General features: G+C 51.4%; 1 protein-coding gene across 2 annotated transcripts in view; it reads right to left on the bottom strand.

The window, feature by feature from the left end:
- Positions 1–1,564: 1,564 nt before the first annotated feature.
- Positions 1,565–19,657, bottom strand: part of DAGLB (diacylglycerol lipase beta) — a 30,928-nt gene continuing 12,835 nt past the window's right edge. The window contains exons 7-15 of one of the 2 annotated variants that reach the window (XM_045994010.1): positions 19,420–19,546; positions 19,029–19,112; positions 16,837–16,914; positions 13,934–14,014; positions 13,719–13,846; positions 3,809–3,877; positions 3,653–3,725; positions 2,490–2,740; positions 1,565–2,373 (exon numbers count right to left, since the gene is read on the bottom strand). In XM_045994010.1, the coding sequence (XP_045849966.1) occupies positions 2,178–2,373; positions 2,490–2,740; positions 3,653–3,725; positions 3,809–3,877; positions 13,719–13,846; positions 13,934–14,014; positions 16,837–16,914; positions 19,029–19,112; positions 19,420–19,546 (1,087 nt within the window). In that variant the 3' untranslated portion in view covers positions 1,565–2,177. The remainder of the gene's footprint in view (positions 2,374–2,489; positions 2,741–3,652; positions 3,726–3,808; positions 3,878–13,718; positions 13,847–13,933; positions 14,015–16,836; positions 16,915–19,028; positions 19,113–19,419; positions 19,547–19,657) is intronic. The other variant, XM_045994011.1, reaches the window with a different exon arrangement.

Below are 19,657 nucleotides of genomic sequence, written 5' to 3' on the forward strand. Positions count from 1 at the left end.
TCAGCCCTTGTGTCTTTGAAAATAACTTCGTTCTCTCCTGGTCTTCTCTGGCTGGTTGGAAATCCCAGGGTGGAGATCAGTTCCCCTCAGTTTGGAAGGCAGCTCTCTTGGCTCCTCCTTGGCTATTTCTGTTGTGTGGGGTGAATTTTTGTTGACAAGTTCTGTGGGACTGTCGCCCTGGCTTGCGTGTCCTGGTCTGCTTTTCTCCTTTGTGCTTGGGTGGGCTCCGTGTGCTGCCATAGCCCTGCGCCACCCACGTGCTCTGGACTTCCACCTGTCATGCTTCTAATTTCCAGGCATTCTTTATTCTCCACTTTCCAGTCTCGGCATCAGTTTTGTGGCTGCAACACCTTCTCTGTTCCCAAGCCTAAGTAGTCTCTTCTGGTCCCGTGTTCCGAGTGTGCCCGCCAGGCCTCGGCCAGTGCTTAAAGGTTCAGAGTCTGCAGAAGCAGATTGCAGGGGCGCCTGGGGGTGCTGGTGGTTAACTGTCTGACTCTTGTTTCGGCTCAGGTCATGATCTCGGGATCCTAGGAGTGAGGCCCTGCATCAGGTTCCACACTCAGCGTGGTCTGCTTGGGATTCTCTCGCTCCCTCCACCCCTCCTCATTAGGCTTGCTCTAAAATAAGTACATCTTAAGAAACGGGGGGGCAGATTGGAAACTGGGCACCGCAGGTGGTGTCGGGGGGTGTCCTTGAGCTTTCTGCCACTAGGAACATACAGAAATTGTGTTTAGAAACGAAACCTATAGCAGCTGAACACCGTCGCATTTCAATCAGTTTTTTAAAATGGCCTTTGCAGGTACTCAGACACTAAGGTGGTATTGGTGTGAGGGCTGAAAGCCCCGAGGGAGGGGTCTCCAGAGGTCAGGTTGCCCTGGACAATCTTCAGGGGGGTTCTGGCATCTTCTCCAAGTGTGAGAAGCTGAGGAGCGTCATCCCCTTGCCTCCCACTGCCGTGCTGTCCGGGCCCCTCCCCCAGAGCAAACCAAGGGCTAGACTTCCCGATTCCCTGCTGTGTTTTGTTGGGGGGGGGGCCCTTCCTCCTTGTGGGAGTCTGTTTACCTCTACTCAACCCAGGTTCCTTTTCTTCTTTCCCCATCCTTATGGATTTATGTTGTTTTTTTTTTTTAAAGATTTTATTTATTTATTTGACAGAGATCACAAGTAGGCAGAGAGGCAGGCAGAGAGAGAGAGAGAGAGAGAGAGAGAGAGGAAGCAGGCTCCCTGCCGAACAGAGAGCCTGATGCGGGACTCGATCCCAGGACCCTGAGATCATGACCTGAGCTGAAGGCAGCGGCTTAAACCACTGAGCCACCCAGGCGCCCCTGGATTTATGCTTTTTAAAGAGATCCAGTTAGTGTCATTTTCTGGCACTTCAGTAGGGTTAAATCAGATGCCTGTGTGATCTTCAGCCTTTAGCCCAGAGCTCCAAGAAAGCTTAAGGCTTCATTTTTGTTGTTTACAGTAGACAGAAAACTTCCAAAACAGGATTGCTATACAACCAGCCAGTAAAACAGACCTTGGGAACATCCAGTGGATGAGTACATCACTGTCCAGACACAAATGACACATGTAAGTGCTTTATTAACTCCCTCTGAAGCCACTCGCTGACCTCCAAAAGCCAGTTATCATGTGCAGATCAAGCAGTCAGCTTGATGTGGAGACTGGCGCGCTCAGGGGCAGGGGTCTTAATTCCCAGCCCGACCTCGGGACCACCCGGGAGAAAGCCTGTTTGTGCCCTGACGATGGAGTATACAGGTGTGTGCAGCCAGGAAAATCCGTCTGCTAAGTAAACTGCACATCTGTATGCCTGGGTCAGACTTCTCTCAACAGTGGTGAGACCCTGAAGATCCTGTCGGTGAAAAGGTGGCATCAGAGGTGGAACACATCTAGACCTGGCCTTGGATTCCCACCCTTTCCTGGGACAGTTCTCAGATCACCAAGGAATTGCCCCGAAGCTTCCCGTGTGAGTCCCGTCCTCTCCATGCTCTCCTGACAACTGGCTCTGCTAATACTGCGATCAGAACGGCTTCCCAAATCAGCCAGTGATTTAGAGGACCATCCAGTTCCTACCAGTGGACATCCGAGGTTCCGGCATCGTGGGAATCGCTCTGGTTTTGTCGGTTAAGAACAGAAGCAGGAGTCTGTCATCCTGCGGCAGCTCGCGTGAGCCCCGGTTACACCACATCCACGTTCGAGCCGCCTCCAGCTGGGCAGAAAGCATCGCCGGCCCGGTCCGACACCACGCTGTCCAAGGCTTTCATCAGGATGTCCGGCATGTGGTCTGTCAACATCTTGGGGCCGATGAGTATTTTGCTGAACTGTGATTCGTGGGACCACCTCGCACTATACCGAGCAGCAGAACGGCAAAACCTGGGAAAGACAGAGGTGAACTAGCCGAGTGGCCCTTCAGGCTGAAACCTGTGCATTTCCAATCTGCTGCGTGGACCGAGCCCCTGCAGCTCTGTGCCCGCGCTGCCCGCACTCACCTCCCTGCAGTGCCTTCTTCCTCCAGGTGGATGATTCTGCCAGGAGGGTAGAGAGGGGGGTACTTGGTGGGCGACTCCAAGGGGGAGTCGCTGGAGAAGCTGTAGGTCGGGGACCCGTGCGACAGGAGGCTCTGCTCCCCCAGAAGCGGCTGCGTCAGGTCTCCCTGGGTACCCCCGTCCAGCTCCGTGGGAAAGTTATCCGGGCTTCCTCCGAACAGCTCATACCAGCACCCGTGCAGCAGGATCTGGTACTGGCGGACAGACCCGAGAAGGCAGCCTGCTGGTTACTCGGACCTCGGCCCCAGAAGCTCGTGCTGGGGGACAGTGACCCTCAGAGCTCGAAACAGCCGTCTCTCCAAATCCTGGATCTTAGGGGCGGGGAAGTCAGGGCCCTCTACTCCTGCGTCTCTTGGGCCATGAAGCCACATCAAACAGGAAGCATTCCGGAGAAACCAAACCCTGCCGACTCTGAGGAAAATCACTCTTCACTCTTTTCAGACAGTTCTGCCAACCAGCTTTACTCCTTCCCTTAATGACATTTATTAATTTTTTTTAGAACCCTGAGCGGGGAGCATTTGGTAAGGAGAAGCTTATTTTAAATGAATTTTTTTGAGGAGCAACAACAAAAATGTCAGAAAACAGGTTAAAAAGTGAAAATCCCTTCTAAAAACTTTATATCCACTGCCTTAGGGGATATGTCCCCGCAGAATCATTTTTAAACCTGCCCTTGAAAAAACTTCACTACGCCATGGCTGTCTTTCTCTAGTGCTAAACATAACCTCCGGCCACCACTGTTCACGACTGCAACAGTCCCCAGTATACCTGTACTCGGACTTCTTAAACTCTGTTTGGCAAATTTGTTTTCTCAGTGTTGGGACCGAAAGCATCAAAATACTGTTGGTCACAAGACAGCAAGTGCCCTCGCTAGGACGGGGAAGGTTCTACTGGAGGCTTCTCACTGTGGCATCCCGTGACTGACCGACCGTGTGCCACCTTCGGCATCGCCTGTGGGACGCCAGACCCAAGTCCGTACGGAGGGCGAAGCACTCCAGGCAACAGCATCCAAGGCCCTGGTCGAAGAGGCTCGGGAGCTGGAAGCACCCCCTCCCCATGGCCCATCCAGCCTCGGACCCGCCAGATGCTCTCACAGGCCCCCCACTTACCTTGGGCCTGTTGCAGTGGGCGATCACTCGCAGAATTCTCTTCTTCAGGTCTTCCAGGTTAGTCACACTTAACCTGTTCGGCAAAAGACCAGATGGAGGCTCAGTACTCGGTGTCTCGGCCGCCCCGAGCCCAGACGAAGCATCCAGCGGACTCACCGGGGAATGACATCCTTGCCGAGGACGAGTGACACGATGAAGGTCTTAGAGTATTCGTAAAGGGATTTGCTGAAATTTCAGAAAAATAGAAATTAGGGAGGTTTTAGGATTATATTGCCCACAAAGAACTCCAAAGAGAAATCAAGTAACTGCCAGGTCAGTGAGGAAAGTTTTTGGAGAATAAAACTGTTCTCTTCCCTTTAAAAGGGAAGTAAAATTTTACGAGAAGTAAAACAGACATACTCTGATCAGAGCAACTTATCTGCCAGATTCTAGGAAAGCCACGACCTCCACCAGTCAGATCGAGAGGGCAGACAGATCACGCCTGTGCTCGTGTCCTGTGACCCAGCAGCCCCGCTTGGGGGACTCGCAGAGACGCGCTGCGCCGGTGGTGGAAAGAGGCAAAGGCTCTTCACCGCAGCTCTCACTGCTCGTCACAGCAGAGGCTGGGAACGCGAAGGGCCGTTTGTGGAGAGCAGTTCCGGGCACAAACTACGGCCCGCGCGCAGAGCACTGGGTCCTTCACGGCTGCCCTGTGCCCTGTGGGGCGACCGCGGGATGTGTGGCCAAGTCAGAAGAGCCGGACGCACGGGGTGTCAGGCGGACGCTGCCTTTACCCAGGAGGCATGCAGAGATACAGACATACTTGCTCTCACATAGAACTAAGTGAGGATAATGGAAAGCTAAGTCAAAACCTAACGGCTACTTGAGGGAAGAAGGACAGAGAAAGGGAAATTGCTTGTTTTTTTAAAGATTTTACTTAGTATGAGCTGAGGGAGAGGCAGACGCACACTCCCTGCTAAGCAGGAGCCCGATGTGGGGCTCGACCCCCAGACACTGGGATTATGGCCTGAGCCGAAGGCGGCCGCTTAGCCATCTGAGCCACCCAGGCGCCCGGAGAAAGGGAGATTTCTGAATGTACCCTGTTTATAGAGTTGTCTGTGAAACCATGTCATTGTTTTATAGAACTGTGAAAATGAAAACAAAAGCAATTCCTAAAATCAAAAGCCAAATGAAACAAACAAACCTAACAGTGCTACTCCCAGAAGAATTACGTCACGTGACTACAGCAACAGAAACGTGGCCGCACGTCCCGAGCACGGCCATCGCGTAAGAACTAAAGCGGCTGCACAAAGACCCCGCACTGCCTGCAGCAGTCACCCTGAAACTGACCCCCCGGCCGTGCCCACGTGTGCACACGCGTGGCTGTGTGGGCAGATTAAACACCAAGTATATAATCACGTAATTTCAGTAAAAACCCTGATCTTTAAGTTGAAAATGTCAATGTGAACTAAAGACACATTTTCTTTCAAGTAACGACAGTTTCCGACCTCAACCCGCGGGAAAGGCCTAGAAACCGTGACCTGCCTGGTGGTGAAGAGACACCCGGTGTCCGGCTTATAGTCTTTAAATACCATTTCCCACTTGCAACAGCCAACACCGCGTGGAGAAATGGTGGCGTCCCCGTACCGGCACAGCGTTTAAAACCCGCAGACAACTGTCTAGCGCCAGAAAACGAAACCGCCAGACCCCCAGTGCTGTGTCCGAGAAGCCTAGTTGGAAGGGACTCCCGCGGGCCAAAGACAAGACAGTGTGGACACAAAAGCGAAACTGCCAGGGACTGAGATAGTTGAAAACAATTCCTGTCCGCCTCTGGAGACTGCTGGAACACCAATTCACTACTCGGAACGCGGCCAAATAATGGGAAAGACTCACGCATTCATGTGTCTCCTGCTTACGCGGTGAGAAGTAACAGATCAGAATAACCAACTACTTGGAAGGAAAGTTCCTTCTAATCTTCAGCTAATGAATGCAGAAGGAATGACAGACTCTCAGCATTTTGCAGCCTCTACTAGAACACGTACCTATCAATTAGTACGGCCGACGTCACAGAGACCAGCAGACGTGCCTCCCTACGCGGTGCAGTAGGAACCACATGCTGTGGCCACCACGTACTGTTGTCAAAAAATTGACCCTGAGAGGCGCTTGGGTGGCTCAGTCGTTAAGCATCTGCCTCCGGCTCTGGTCATGAACCCAGGGTCCTGGGATCGAGCCCCGCATTAGGCTCCCTGCTTGGTGGGAAGCCTGCTTCTCCCTCTCCCACTCCCCCTGTGTTCCCTCACTATCTCTCTGTCAGAGAAATAAAAATCTTAAAAAAACAAACCAACCTGAATCGATCAAATTCCTAGACATGATTACCATTTTCTAGGCCATCCAGCCAACAGTACAGAGGAACATGTTAAATGACACAGTGACTATCCAAGAGAAATCCGGAATGTGGATTCTCGAGAACAACTAACCTGGTTTCAGAAATAAAGAGGGAACTGAACTATCTATACATTAGAGGAGAATTACAGAACTTCCATATCTGTGGATCCCTTGTACACATGCCATTAAATCTGATTTAAAAACAAAAATTTAGTTCCAAGACAAATCCACTATATTCAATCCGAGAATGCTGTTTGGAATTTAAAGAAATCAACTGTAAAACATACTTGGGAGAACATACTGGAATCAAATTTTAAGTGCTCTATGCTTTACACACATATTAGGGTATCTACAGATGAAATGACAGGTCTCATTTGCCTCAAAGCACTCCAGCCACGGGGATCTACGGGAGGTACGGTGGGGTACATGAAGATTGGTCAAGTTAACAAAATGACTGAAGCTGATGAAATGGTGGCTTATTATACTATTCTCTTTACTTTGAATTTTTAATTTTTGTATATGAAAATTCCATCATAAGGCAACAGTTTTAACATCATCATAAGCACTGAAGAATAAGTTAACTAGTAAACACATCTAAAGAACTATCCAAATTGTAGCACGAAAAGCAGAGATACAGAGGTATGAATGAGAGACTCGAGATGCAAAATGAGAGCAAGGGGGCACGATGCTGACAGGAGGCTCTGAAAGTGGGAAAGCAGAGGCAGTCACGTGTGACTAGGCCCTCACAGATCTGAGAATCTGAAACTTTCAAGGGAGATACACCGACACCGAAGATCATACACTTACAAATAAAGCAAGCATCCTTGTAACCTGGATGCATCTTACTGAGTAAAAGAAAATGCAACACAATCCTGCATATTGTAGGATTCCATGTATAGGACCTTCTGAGAAAGGCAAAACTATAGTGACAAAAACGGTCCTTGTGCACTTGGGGATGGGTGGAAGGGATCAATTGCAAAGGGACACAGGACATCTTTTGTTTTTTTAATTAATTAATTTGTCAGAGAGAGAGAGAGCGAGCGAGCAAGCACAAGCAGGCAGAGGCAGAGGGAAAAGCAAGCTCCCTGCTGAGCAAGGAGTCCGATGTGGGACTCGATCCCAGAACCCTGGGATCATGACCCAAATGCAGCGGCTTAACCGACTGAGCCACCCAGGCGTCCCTGGACACAGGACATCTTAATGGTGATCCTAATCCTATCAGCCCCCAAAGGCCAAAAGACAATGCTGTGATACATGAAATTAGTTTACACAGTAAAAAAAAAAAATCACTCTGTGGATGAATTATAATAAGCAAGTCTAACAAGGCTGTTGGATACAAGATCAAAACACAAATTTCTACGAGATTGATATATGTAAGCAAAAGATGTGTAAGACTGGAGAAAATCATAAAAGTTAAGGCAAAAGATACTAAAATTAAAGAGGCCCTGAATATCTGAAAATTGATTTCATGTTCAAAGGTGGGAAAACTCAGTATATGTCAGTTACCTCCAAACTGAACTAGAAAATAAAGGCAGCTGAAAGAATTCTAATCTGTTAATGGAACTTGCAAAATTGATTCTAAAACTGGCATGGACGTGTCAAGGGCTAAGAGCCAACATGGTCTTTCAAAAGTAAAAGGCACAGGGATTTGCCCTACTAGATGCCAATACCTTGCGTTAGCAGTAGGGGAAGGGCTAAGATAATGTGCCGTGCTGGCAGCGGGGAATAAACTGGATCCCTGCCTCACACCACACAGAGACACAATTAAACAGATTACAGACCTACATAAAGTTGAAAGGCCAGACTAAAAGCTGTTAGAATAAAGGAAACAAGCTCCATATCCTTAGAATATAGAAAAGTTTTTTTGGTTTGTTTTAAAGATTTGTCAGCACAAGCAGGGGAAGCAGCAGGCTCCCCACTGAGCAGAGAGCCTGGTGCAGGGCTCAATCCCAGGACCCTGGGATCAGACCTGAGCTGAAGGCCGATGCTCAACTGACTGAGCCTCCCAGGTGCTGCACAGAAAGATTTCTTAAATAAGAAACAAAAATCCAGAAATCATAAATGAGAAGACTGACAAATTAGTGTTAAAATTAAGAAATGGAAAATACAAAATGTATCAAGGATTCAGAGAGCATATTCGTGACACATACTTGGAGCCACAAAAGAACCGATTACAGAACACACGTGTTCAGAAACCAGTGACCCAACAGAAAAATGGCCAAAAAGAACAAAAGCGGAAATACAGCCAATAATACGTGGAAAGAGCCCCGACTTCATTAGCAATCACGGACATGCAAATTAGACCACGATGAAACATCACCACACACCAGTCGGGCCAGCAAAAATCTCTAACATCTGAGATTAACTGTTGGTGAGGATGTGGAGCATGGTGAACTCACATACGCTGTGGGCAAGCATACACTCGCACAGCCACTCTGTAGAAGGAGCACCGGCCTCACACACGAAGGGGGAGCACATGCACACGCCGTGATCTACACCCAGAGAGGATCCACACAACCGCCATGCATCGCCAGTGACACAGACCATTTGTGATTGATACAGGACGGAATATAACCAGAACAGACAGAACCATGTCCTACAGGCATCGAACATAATGTGGAACAAAAAAGGGAAGTCACAAAGTACAATTAAGTACTATTCTAGGGGCGCCTGGGTGGCTCAGTGGGTTGGAGCCTCTGCCTTCGGCTCGGGTCGTGATCTCAGGGTCCTGGGATCGAGCCCCATGTCCGGCTCTCTGCTCCGCGGGGAGCCTGCTTCCTCCTCTCTCTCTGCCTGCCTCTCTGCCTAGTTGTGATTTCTCTCTGTCAAATAAATATTTTTAAAAAAAGAAAAAAAAAAAAGTACTATTCTAGCTCAGTGGGTTAGAGCCTCTGCCTTCGGCTCGGGTCGTGGTCCTGGGGTCCTGGGATCGGGCCCCGCGTCGGGCTCTCTGCTCGGCGGGGAGCCTGCTTCCTCCTCTCTCTTTGCCTGCCTCTCTGCCTGGCTGTGATTTCTCTCTGTCAAATAAATAAAATTTAAAAAAAAAAATTAAAAAAAAAAAACAAATAAAATTTCAAAACCGTACAAATCCAAACTATTCTGTGGAGACCTGCCTATAGGTGGTACAACTACTTTTTAAAGCAAAGGAGGAACTTTCACACCGATCAGGACGGTGACGATCCGTGGACAGGAAAGGAGAGGATGCGTGGGGATTTTCGAAGGCACTGACTACTCTCTCTCTCCACTTGGGTACAGAGCTGTGTCTATTTCTAAACGAGCCTCACTGAGGTATACACAGCAAAACCTCCCATTGTAAGTGTGCGATGGGTTCTGACAAAAGCACAGAACTCCCAGCCCCGCCCCCAAGATGAAGGGCATTTCCATCACCCCCAGCAAGCTCCCTGTGTCTCGTGTCCATCAGTCCCACCCCAAGCCCAGTCAACCACTGGTATGCTTTGTCATCATATGCTTCTGTCTTTTCTAGAAGGTCATATAAACGGAATCATACAATAGGTCTTTTGTGCAGGGCTTTTTTCAGACAGCAAAATGCATCCAAGCTGTATGGATATTTGCTGCTTAGTCTCAAAAATACATTTTATGTTAATTGTTCCACAGTTTATAAATTCAGTTATTTTTAAGAGTTACTCATGTCTTTTCACATGTACAAGTATATATTTTAATATAAAAAGAACTTAAGGGGCGCCTGGGTGGCTCAGTGGGTTAAGCCACTGCCTTTGGCTCAGGTCATGGTCTCAGGGTCCTGGGATCGAGCCCCACATCGGGCTCTCTGCTCTGCGGGAAGTCTGCTTTCCACTCTCTCTCTGCCTACTTGTGATCTTTCTCTCTCTGTCAAATAAATAAAATCTTTAAAAAAAAAAAAAAAAGAACTTAAGAGTGCCTGGGGGGCTCAGTCCGTTAAGTGTCTGCCTTTAGCTTAGGTCATGATCCTGGGGTACTAGAATTGAGCCCCACATAGAACTCCCAGCTTAGTGGGGAGCCTGGTTCTCCCTCCCCATGCCATATTCTCTCTTGAGACATGCGCTCTAACAAATAAATCTTAAAAAAAAAAAAAAAAAAAAGGGACGCCTGGGTGGCTCAGTTGGTTAAGTGGCTGCCTTCGGCTCAGGTCATGATCCCAGCTTTCTGGGATCGAGTCCCACATCGGGCTCCGTGCTCAGCGGAGAGCCTGCTTTTCTCTCTGTCTCTGCCTGCCACTCTGTCTGCCTGTGCTCGCTCTCTCTCTCTCTCTCTCTCTGACAAATAAATAAATAAAAATCTTAAAAAAAAATTCTAAAAATTTTAAAGGTACACCAATATTTATATATAACTGACAGACTTATGATAATGAGAAAAATGAATATAAATATCCATCAGTAGACTAAAAATGCCATAATCAGATGACAGAATACTAATCAGCTCTATAAAAACATGTTCTCAAACAATATTTAAGGATATAACGTACATCCTTATGTTTATTTATAAAACACACAGCCCTGGGGGCACCTGGGTGGCTCAGTCATTGAGCACCTGCCTTCGGCTCAGGTCATGATCCCAGAGTCCTAGGATGGAGCCCCGCATCAGGCTCCCTGCCCAGCGGGAAGGAAGCCTGCGTCTCCCTCTCCCATGCCCCCTGCTTGTGTTCCCTCTCCCGCTGTGTCTCTGTCAAATAAAATCGTAAACACACACACGCACAGCTGGAAGTAAACAAACTTAAATAGTTACACTGGTGAATTCTGGGTAGAAGAGTTTTGCCCTTTCCACTTTTTTACATTTTCCAAAATTTCTATGATGGATATGAATTTCTTTTTTCCTTTTCTTCATTTTTTAATCATAGCATAAATTTCTTTTATAACCAGGGCAAAAGATTATATAGGATTAAGTATGTTGAGTAGGAAAGAAAAATGTACCTTTCAAACGAAAAAAGATCAGTGAACAAACTCAGTAAATTTGTGTAGGGCACACGCAAGAGACAGAGCAGCAGACTCAGTCTCAGACTGCTGCCGCCCAGCAAATGTCGCGGCCCAGCGAGGAAACTGAACGGTTTGCTTCCCGGTGTGTATACGGTATGTTTACAACACGAGGCCTGCCGTGCACTAAGTGTGCAGTAACGTGTCTAAAAAGCCAATGTATAGCTTTCAGCAAGTCATGATCATAGATCCCAGATCAATATAATAAAATACGAAATAATGAAAAAATTTAAAATGTTGCCAATAACTATTAAATGTGACAGAAACAAAAAGTGAGCAAATACTGTTGGAATAATGGCCCCGAGAGACTTGCTTTTAAGGTAGAGATGCCACAAGTCTTCAATTTACTTAAAAAAAAAAAAAAAAAAGCAAGCATTTCCTGCAAAACACAATAAAACAAGGTATGCCTGTGCAGAAATCTGTTCCCTTTATAAACTAATAATGAGCTATCGGAAAGAAAAATAAGAAAGCAATCCCACTTACAACTGCCCTGAAAAAATATGACGGAATAAATCTAACCACGGAGGTAGAGACCTGTACCCTGTGAACAGGAAACCACGATGAAAGGAACGGAAGACACAAATGAACGGGAGGATGTTCCACCCTCACGGACCGGCAGAACTGAGACCGTCGCCATGTCCGCAACAGCCAGAGCCACCTGGAGTCCGTGCAAACCCCATCAAACTTCCAATGACATTCTCTCAAGAAATAGACCAAATAATCCTAAAATTTCTGTGGAACCACAAAACGCTCTAACTAGCCCAAGTCATCTCTCTCTTTTTGAAGATTTTATTTCTTTATTTGGCAGAGAGAGAATGAGCAGGGGAGGGAGCAGAGGCAGAGGGAGAAGCAGACTCCCCACTGAGCAGGGAGCCTGATGTGGGACTTGATCCTGGGACTTGATCACGACCTGAGCCGAAGGCAGACGCTTCACCAACTGAGCCACCTGGGCACCCCAGCAAAGCCATATTTAGGGGCAGAACAAAGGAGGCAGCCTCGCGCTCCCGGACTTCGAACTATGTTTCAAAGCCACAGTAGTCACAGCCGTATGGTGCGGTATAAAGCCAGACACGGAGCCCAGAAACACACCCAACCACCTGACAACAGAGGAGCCAAGATCACACGGTGGGAAAGAACAGTCTCTTCGACTGACGGTGATGGGAAAACAGAAGCCCCATGCAGCAGCGTGAAGCCAGACCCCCCACCTGACCGGTTAGAGACCTGAACCCAGAAAACTCCAAGGAGAAAACAGGCAGTAGGCTCCTTGACGCCGGTCCTGGTGACAATTTTTTGGATTTGACCCCAAAAGCAAAGATGACAAAAACAAAAATAAGCAAGCTTCTGAAAAGCTTCTGCACAGCAAAGGAAACCCCCAACAAAACGAATGGGAGGGAACGTGCACCGACCCTGACACGGGGCTGATACCCAGAATACAGAGAGAACTCACACAAGCCAACAGCAAAATCCAGTAAGACTCAAAAATGGGCAGAGGATCGGACAGACATTTTCCGCACAAAGACCCGCACACGACCCATGGGCACGAAAAGGCGTGTGACATCACTACTTGGCAAGAAATGCAAATCAAAACCACAGTAAGATTTCCCCTCCCACCCATCAGCACAGCTAGTATCAAACACAAGAACAAAAAAGCCCCCCAAACCAAGAAACGTCCAGTGTGGGTGAGGACCTGGACAACAGGGAACCCTCGTGCGCTGCTGGGGGAAGGGGAATTGGCGCAGCCACTGGGAAACAGTATGGAGGTTCCTCAAAAAGCGGGATGTACAACTACCGTATCATCTGGCGATGATTCCACTTCCAGACACGGATCCAAAGGGAACGACTCTCCTGACCTGAACAGCCGTCCGCACCCCACGTTCACCGAGGCACCATCTCCAGCAGCCGGGACCGCAGCCCAAGTGTCGGCTGGCACTGAGTGTCGATGTGCATGTACATACCCAGCGGCCATAAAACAACGAAAACAGGCTAAAGCAGAATAAAGCGAAGGAAATCCTGCCATCTGCAGCTACACGGATGGACCCGGAGGGCGTTATGCTACGCGGAATAAGACAGACTGAACTTTACAAATCCTGGAGGACCGCACTTACATGTGAAATCTAAAAAAAAAAGAAAAGAAAAGAAAAGAAACCCCCCAAACCAAAAACCAAGCTTGCAGATCTAGAGAATGTGGGTTGCTGGTTGCAGAGGTGGGGCTTGTGGGACAGGAGAAGGGAGTCAAAGGGCACAAACACCTGGTTATTAGTAAGTTACAGACACCGACAGGGACAGAACACAGCATGGCGGCCACAGCTCACCTGCTGGGCTGCGTGTCTCAAAGTACCAAGAGAATAAATCTTCAAGGTTCTTACCACCAAAAAAAAAAAAAAACAAAAAAAAAAAAACAAACCCAAACTCTGTAACTAGATAAAGTGGCAGATGTTCTCTTCTCAATTTCTTGTAATCACTGAACAATCTGTACAAATACCAAATTACTGCCTTGTGCACCCGACACGAAGGCCAACCGCGGCTCCGTTTACAGAAAGATCTCAGCCCCGCACCGTCTAGGGAAGCAGAGCTCCGCTCATGGACCTGCGAGGGGCTCTTCGGCGACCCAACAGCGCTGGAAACAAACGGGGGCGGGGGGGGGGGGCGCGGAGGAGAGAGCGCGATGGAAGCCCAGAGGCGAGCAGTGTGGAGCAGGGACTGGCACTGGCCCGCAGCGCCCCGACGGCACGCACCTCAGCAACCCCCTGGGCGGGGAGAAGGCGTAGCAGCGGACCTGCGGGTAGGAGCTCCGGAGCATGAGGGCCAGCAGCGCCGCGGCGCCCGCCCCCAGGCTGTGGCCCACCACCACCAGCCGGTACTCCTGCAGAGAGAGAGGAGCAGCAGCGTTAGCGGAACAAGGCGAACCGCGGCTGGATGACACACGATCAATGAAAAGTCAGAATCTCACAGGAGCGATGCTGAACGCTTGGCTCAAAATCCCATCATTGACGAGGCGCTGGTAAACGTATCTGGCGGCTTGAGAAATCCCCTAAAAACACAGATAAGAGAAGGCGGCCGTTGGTCCTCGGACAGGACAGGTCCCATCACACGCCAGGGCTACGGCATGCGTGCTTCCGTGTGTCCCCAGAGCCGAGGTGAGCATCCGGGGATCGGAGGCCGTGGCTACTGCACCCCGCCGAGGTCCTGGTCCCCAGCGCAGGGCCGGGCATGGAGTGGGCGCTCTGTGACCGGTTCCGGGGACAGAGGAAGGGCTGACATCCACAACACCTTCCCCGGCCAGTGGATCTTTCTATGGCTTTTCTGTAGCTACATGGTATCCTGCCGTATGCGCTGACCACACTTCTGCCGAGTCCCCACAGCCGGTCCCGTTCTAGCTGATAGAGGACTGATCTTTCAACGTGACATCAAAACAAAAAAGCTCTGAATTGGTTAACAGCTGATTAAGCATCCAGTTCCCACCCACACAAAACTAAGACCATGGAAACAGAGTTCTAGGAAGGTTTGGTTTTAGCTTAATTTCAAAAAATACATAAAACGGGGCGCCTGGGTCGCTCAGTGGGTTAATCCTCTGCCTTCGGCTCAGGTCATGATCCCAGGGTCCTGGGATTGAGCCCGACATCGGGCTCTCTGCTCAGGAGGAACCTGCTTCCCCCTCTCTCTGTGCCTACTCATGATCTCTGTCAAATAAATAAATAAAATCTTTAACAAAAATACATAAAATGTAAAACCTAGTAAGTACAGCCGTTCTAAGAAACAGGCTTCCTGAAAATGCAGCCGTCTCCACGGACGAGAGAGCCCTCCTTGATGAGACAGGCCTGCCTTCTCTCCCAGCACTGACTGGGAGAGATCCTGTGCTGAGACAGGACACACGGGACTGCCTCGAAAGCTCCTACAAATTCCCGAGTCGGTCACTACCGAGTTCAGTGGGAGAAGGCTGAGCCTGGCCGCATCCAAGAGAAGCTAAGAGGAGGTTCGACAGGTTTCCCGTCTGCACGGAGCACCTCCTGACGGACCAGCAGGCTTCCCCGGCCTCCCTCCGGCCCGCAGTGCAGCCGCCTCCCACCCCCCACAGGGACTGACTCCGGGACAGGTGGCGCCAAAGGTGAACTGGCCACGGCAGCGCCGGCGGGAGGCCCTGCCTGCGTCACACACGGGGAAGGTCAAGACTGTGTTCGGTGGTACCACTTTGAATTCATGCCCTCAGGCCTGACCCGGGCTGGAGGAGGCCAGGCCCAGAGCGCACAAGGCCTTGACCTGCGGGCGGATTCTAAGAACAAGGCCACAGGCCAGCCCACGGGATCCTGACGCGTACATGTGGCCCGCTACTAACTGTGTCTGTGAGCAAGTAAGACATTTCTTTCTGTTTTCCTACGCACATGCCCAGTGGTGACACTGGGCTCTTCTGTGACGTGAGGCTCACAAAGAGAGTTAAGGGTTGATGGGAAAGTTCACATTCCCGGGACCGTCCCGCAGCTAACTGGCGGCAGAAGGAACGTACCGAAACTGCCCAGCGGGACACGGGGGCTCCATCGGCTACAGTACGGTTCCAACACATACTTTTATAAAGATTAGACATTTTACTTAAAAAAACGATCATCACACAAAACACACACAGTGTATAAAGCAGCACCGGCCCCCCGCCCTCCACCCCGACGTCCCTCTCCCCGGAAGGAGCTGCTGTAACTTCCAGGACTGGTCCTTCCCTCACACGTGCAAGCACTCTGCTCTCCCCAGCCACCGTGGGACGCTGCCTTGAGCCCAGCAGGACGACCAGAAGCATCAAAAGCCAGCAAGGAAGCGGCCCCGAGCGCGCGGAGAACAAGGCCGGGCTGCGCGAACACAGCCGGGGCCTCCGTGACAGGCGCTGCCAGCACGCACAGCAACTCCGCTCCCGGGCAGCGTCCCTGAAGCACCGGGGGCAGGGACCCGAACGGCTGCTCCCAGCCACAGCCCGGGCGTGGCCCCCGCGTCCATCCGCGTTGTCTTGGCACACGGTGGGGCGTCCAGCAGCCAGCGGGAAAGGGGACTCTGACACGTGCTACTGCCTCGGCTCGACCTCGAGGACCCGGCTGGGTGAAAGGACAAGTAACACCTGACTCCGGTTCTGCGAGGGCCAGAACAGGCACACTGGGGGGCACTGGACTGGTGGTTCCCAGGGGCTGGGGCGGGGCGGGGAGGATCGATCAAGGAAGCTCTGACTGCAGATGGTGGTCGCGGGGACACAGCCTTCTGACTGTCTCTGCTGTCACGGAGTCGTATACTTAAAGAGGGTTACGACGATCAACATCATGTTACATAATTAAAATCCTATTAAAAAACAACTCTGTCAGGCCACTTCCGTCCCTGGAGGAGGAGACTTGAACCCCGCGGCAGGCACAGAGCGAAAGGAGAACTTGCGTCCTGTGACACCGGCAGAGGGAACCCGCCGGGCGACAGGGAAGTGCTGGGGGCGCCTGCCACTCCAGGGGCGGGAGGGTCTGGGGGGGAGCTCTCGGGCGGGGGGGCCCGTGCTGAGCCACAGCTTCTCTTCACGACCACACACGACTCCCATCAAGGGGAGAAGAAGAGCGTTCAACCTGGGTTCATCCACATTCCAATTAACTGTGGCCTCTGGCAAGTCCCCCGATGGCTCTGAACCTGCTCCTTCCTCTTAAGAAACCAGAGCAACCTCGTGAGGCTGCTGTAAGGATTTCTATGGAGAGAAGGAAAAGCCTTACTGCGCGCAGCACCTGGTCGCTACCCGCCGTGTGGTTAGCACTCCCGGGAGATAGTCAAGACTTGGAAAAATCCTGACCCCTTAGAGGTTCTCCTTAATGGAACATTCCTGAACACACACCCCAGGGCTTGTACCTTGTGTGCCGAACAGTCTTGCACCCCACACTCTAAGTTGAGGGTCTCACTCTCCGCTGACAGGTCCGTGAGGATGTCCTACAAAGAGAGCATTGGAAGAGGCCGTTGGGACGAGCTGTGCACTGAGGCCGGCAAGGCAGGTCCCTCTGAGGGACCGGGGAGCACTACGGTCTCCGGGGTCAGACCACTGAGGACTGAAGCAGACACCCGATCTCAGGAGGGAAACCCAGACGGCCAGGAAGCTCCTGAGGGCCCACGGCGAGCAGCGGATGCGCAACGTGGCTAAGGCCCACCTCTTCTAAGCACGCAATAAGCACAGAGCCCTGCACCTGGGTTTTGACCACAGTATGGTTCCTATCCTCAAGGGGCTATCAACAGTTCACTGAAACCGAAGGGGGGGTAAGAGGTTCATGGGAGTGGGGGGAGCACTACAGAGTTGCGGTGGGGGTAGACTTCCCGGAGGAGGTGGCATCTGAGCAAAAGATTCAAGGGAAATCTTGCTCTCAGGGAACAGGGACAGCAACCCCACTCAAGGGGCCAGGCAGACCCGAGGCAGAGCATCTGAGCACAGGAAGCACATAGAGGGCCAGGCAGAGGGTGCTCAGAGGGGCTGCCAGCAGAGCCCAAGAGGTGGCGGGTGTCCCCCCAGGACCCAGGGCAGCTAACCCACTGGGGAGGGGACTCCGTAACTATACCCTGCCAAGCTGGGGGGGACTCTGGCACACTGGAGAACCACTGGCAGGCTGAGCTCGGGGTAGGAACCAGAAAGGCAGGCTGGGGTGAGGTCACTAAGCACCAACAGAGCTGTGATAAGATACGTGAATTTTCTATTAAAAAGTAACGGGGTGGGGGGGCGCCTCGGTGGCTCAGTCGTTTAAGCATCCATGGCTTGATTTTGGCTCAGGTCATATCTCAGGGTCGTGAGAGTGAGCCCAGCGTCGGGCTCTGCACTACATGTGTAGCCGCTTAAGATTCTCTCTCTTCTTCTGCCCCTCCCTCCCCCACTCAGAAGCTTTCTTTCTCAAAAATGGATAAATAAAGAAATAAATAATCTTGGGGCGCCTGGGTGGCTCAGTTGTTAAACATCTGCCTTCGGCTCAGGTCACGATTCCAGGGTCCTGGGATCGAGTCCTGCATCAGGCTCCTTGCTCCACGGGAAGCCTGCTTCTCCCTCTCCCACTCTCCCTGCTTGTTTTTCCTTTCTCACTGTCTCTCCTGTCAAATAAAATCTTTAAAAAAAAAAAAAAAAAAAAAAGTAACGGGGTGGGGTGCGCCCAAGAGTGGTTTTTAAGAAGCAGTGGTAACATCTGACCCATGGTCTAGACAGAAAGTCCCATCTGTGGATGGAATGAGGACTGACTCATAAGAGACCAGAGACAGGAACCAAGGTAGTAAACTGCTTCCCAGGCATGTGGGGGAAGGGAAGTGGCGCTGCGGGCGGGGCCACAATGAGGGCCGGGGGGCTATGAATGGGGAGACAGCCAGAGAGATCCGGGCAGGAAGCCAGGAGAAAAAGCAAGAACAAGGCCCTGCTTCCTTCCGGGGCCAGCTGGGGGATGCTGCAGAATCACTAGAAGTGGGGGCTGGGGGGAGGTGAGGGGTCGGCTTTCCTCGGTGCCTCCAGCAGAGCCCTGGGCAGGTGCGGAGTCCTGGCCAACACCCGGAGTGGCAGGCCCTGGCTTGCAGGAGGCCGAGAGCTCCTACTGTGGCGTCTCACTACCCTCTCTGGGTCAGCGGGGAAGTGAGGATCAGGAAACGAGACTGAGGAATGGCCGAGAACAGACCAGAGGGCACCACACAGGAAGAGCGCAGCATCGCCCACTCATCTGCACGGCGCAGGGAAGGCGGCTCAGGGCTCGCTGGCGGGGCAACAGGGCTACACAGCAGGCCCCGCGGCCCCCACGAGTCAGGGGGCGCCTCTGGAGGAAGTCCTCCATTGGGGAACCCAGGCCTGCCGCTCTGTTTCTGACGCTTCTCAGTGAAAAGAACCGAATCCAATCGTTTCTCCAAAGGCAGCACGTCATAGCCCCGGGTCGACTTCTCCACTTTCTATCCTGGTCTTTTCTGCTACGCCTGGGGGTCTAACTGACGAGGACTCTAACCCCTGTGCCAGCAATGGCGGGTCTCCTGGCACCTGCGCTTGCTGCTTGCCCCACCCCTCGTCCTGGGGCCTCGAGCGAGGGGCTCCTTACCTGCAGAGACATGGTTCCTCTCACCGCTACCACGACAGATTCCTTCCTGTGGTCCAGAGCCACTATAAAGGGAAGCTCGTATACCTGAGGGTGAGGGAAAGAAGCCTGAGTTCTGGAGACAGAGAGTGCGCAGCTAAGGGGCCGAGTTCGCCCAGTCCAGCGTCTCTAACAGCTGGTCAGTGGTGCTGTTCTCCCACAGGAGGTGGGCAGCCTAGAACTCAGGGCGGTATCTCTACAAAGACTCCTGGCTCCATCTCGCGTTAAGTCCGTGTGTGTGTGTCTGTGCGCGCGCACGCATGCACATTTTCTGGGGGAGGTAATTCATAACTTCCGCCACACTCTCGGAGGACCCCAGGACCCCAGAGCAGTGACGAGGCGCTGTTGTACCAACCTTGTCATGAAAGCTTATGTGGATGAAATCCCTGTACTGCAGGCCCGTCGTGTGTAGGATGGAGCCGAAGTGGCAGTGCAGCCGGTCGCCGCCAACCAGGTCGTAGTCCGTTGTTCTGCTCCTACAACTAAACACACGGCGAACGTGTCAGTTACGGTACTGAGCAGGGAGCATCAGCCCCACTGTCCCGTCCCCCCAGCACACACGAGAACCAGAGTTCACTACGCTCAGCACTTAC

This window comes from Meles meles, chromosome 21 (assembly GCF_922984935.1).
Source record: "Meles meles chromosome 21, mMelMel3.1 paternal haplotype, whole genome shotgun sequence".
In the NCBI taxonomy this organism is placed as follows: domain Eukaryota; kingdom Metazoa; phylum Chordata; class Mammalia; order Carnivora; family Mustelidae; genus Meles; species Meles meles.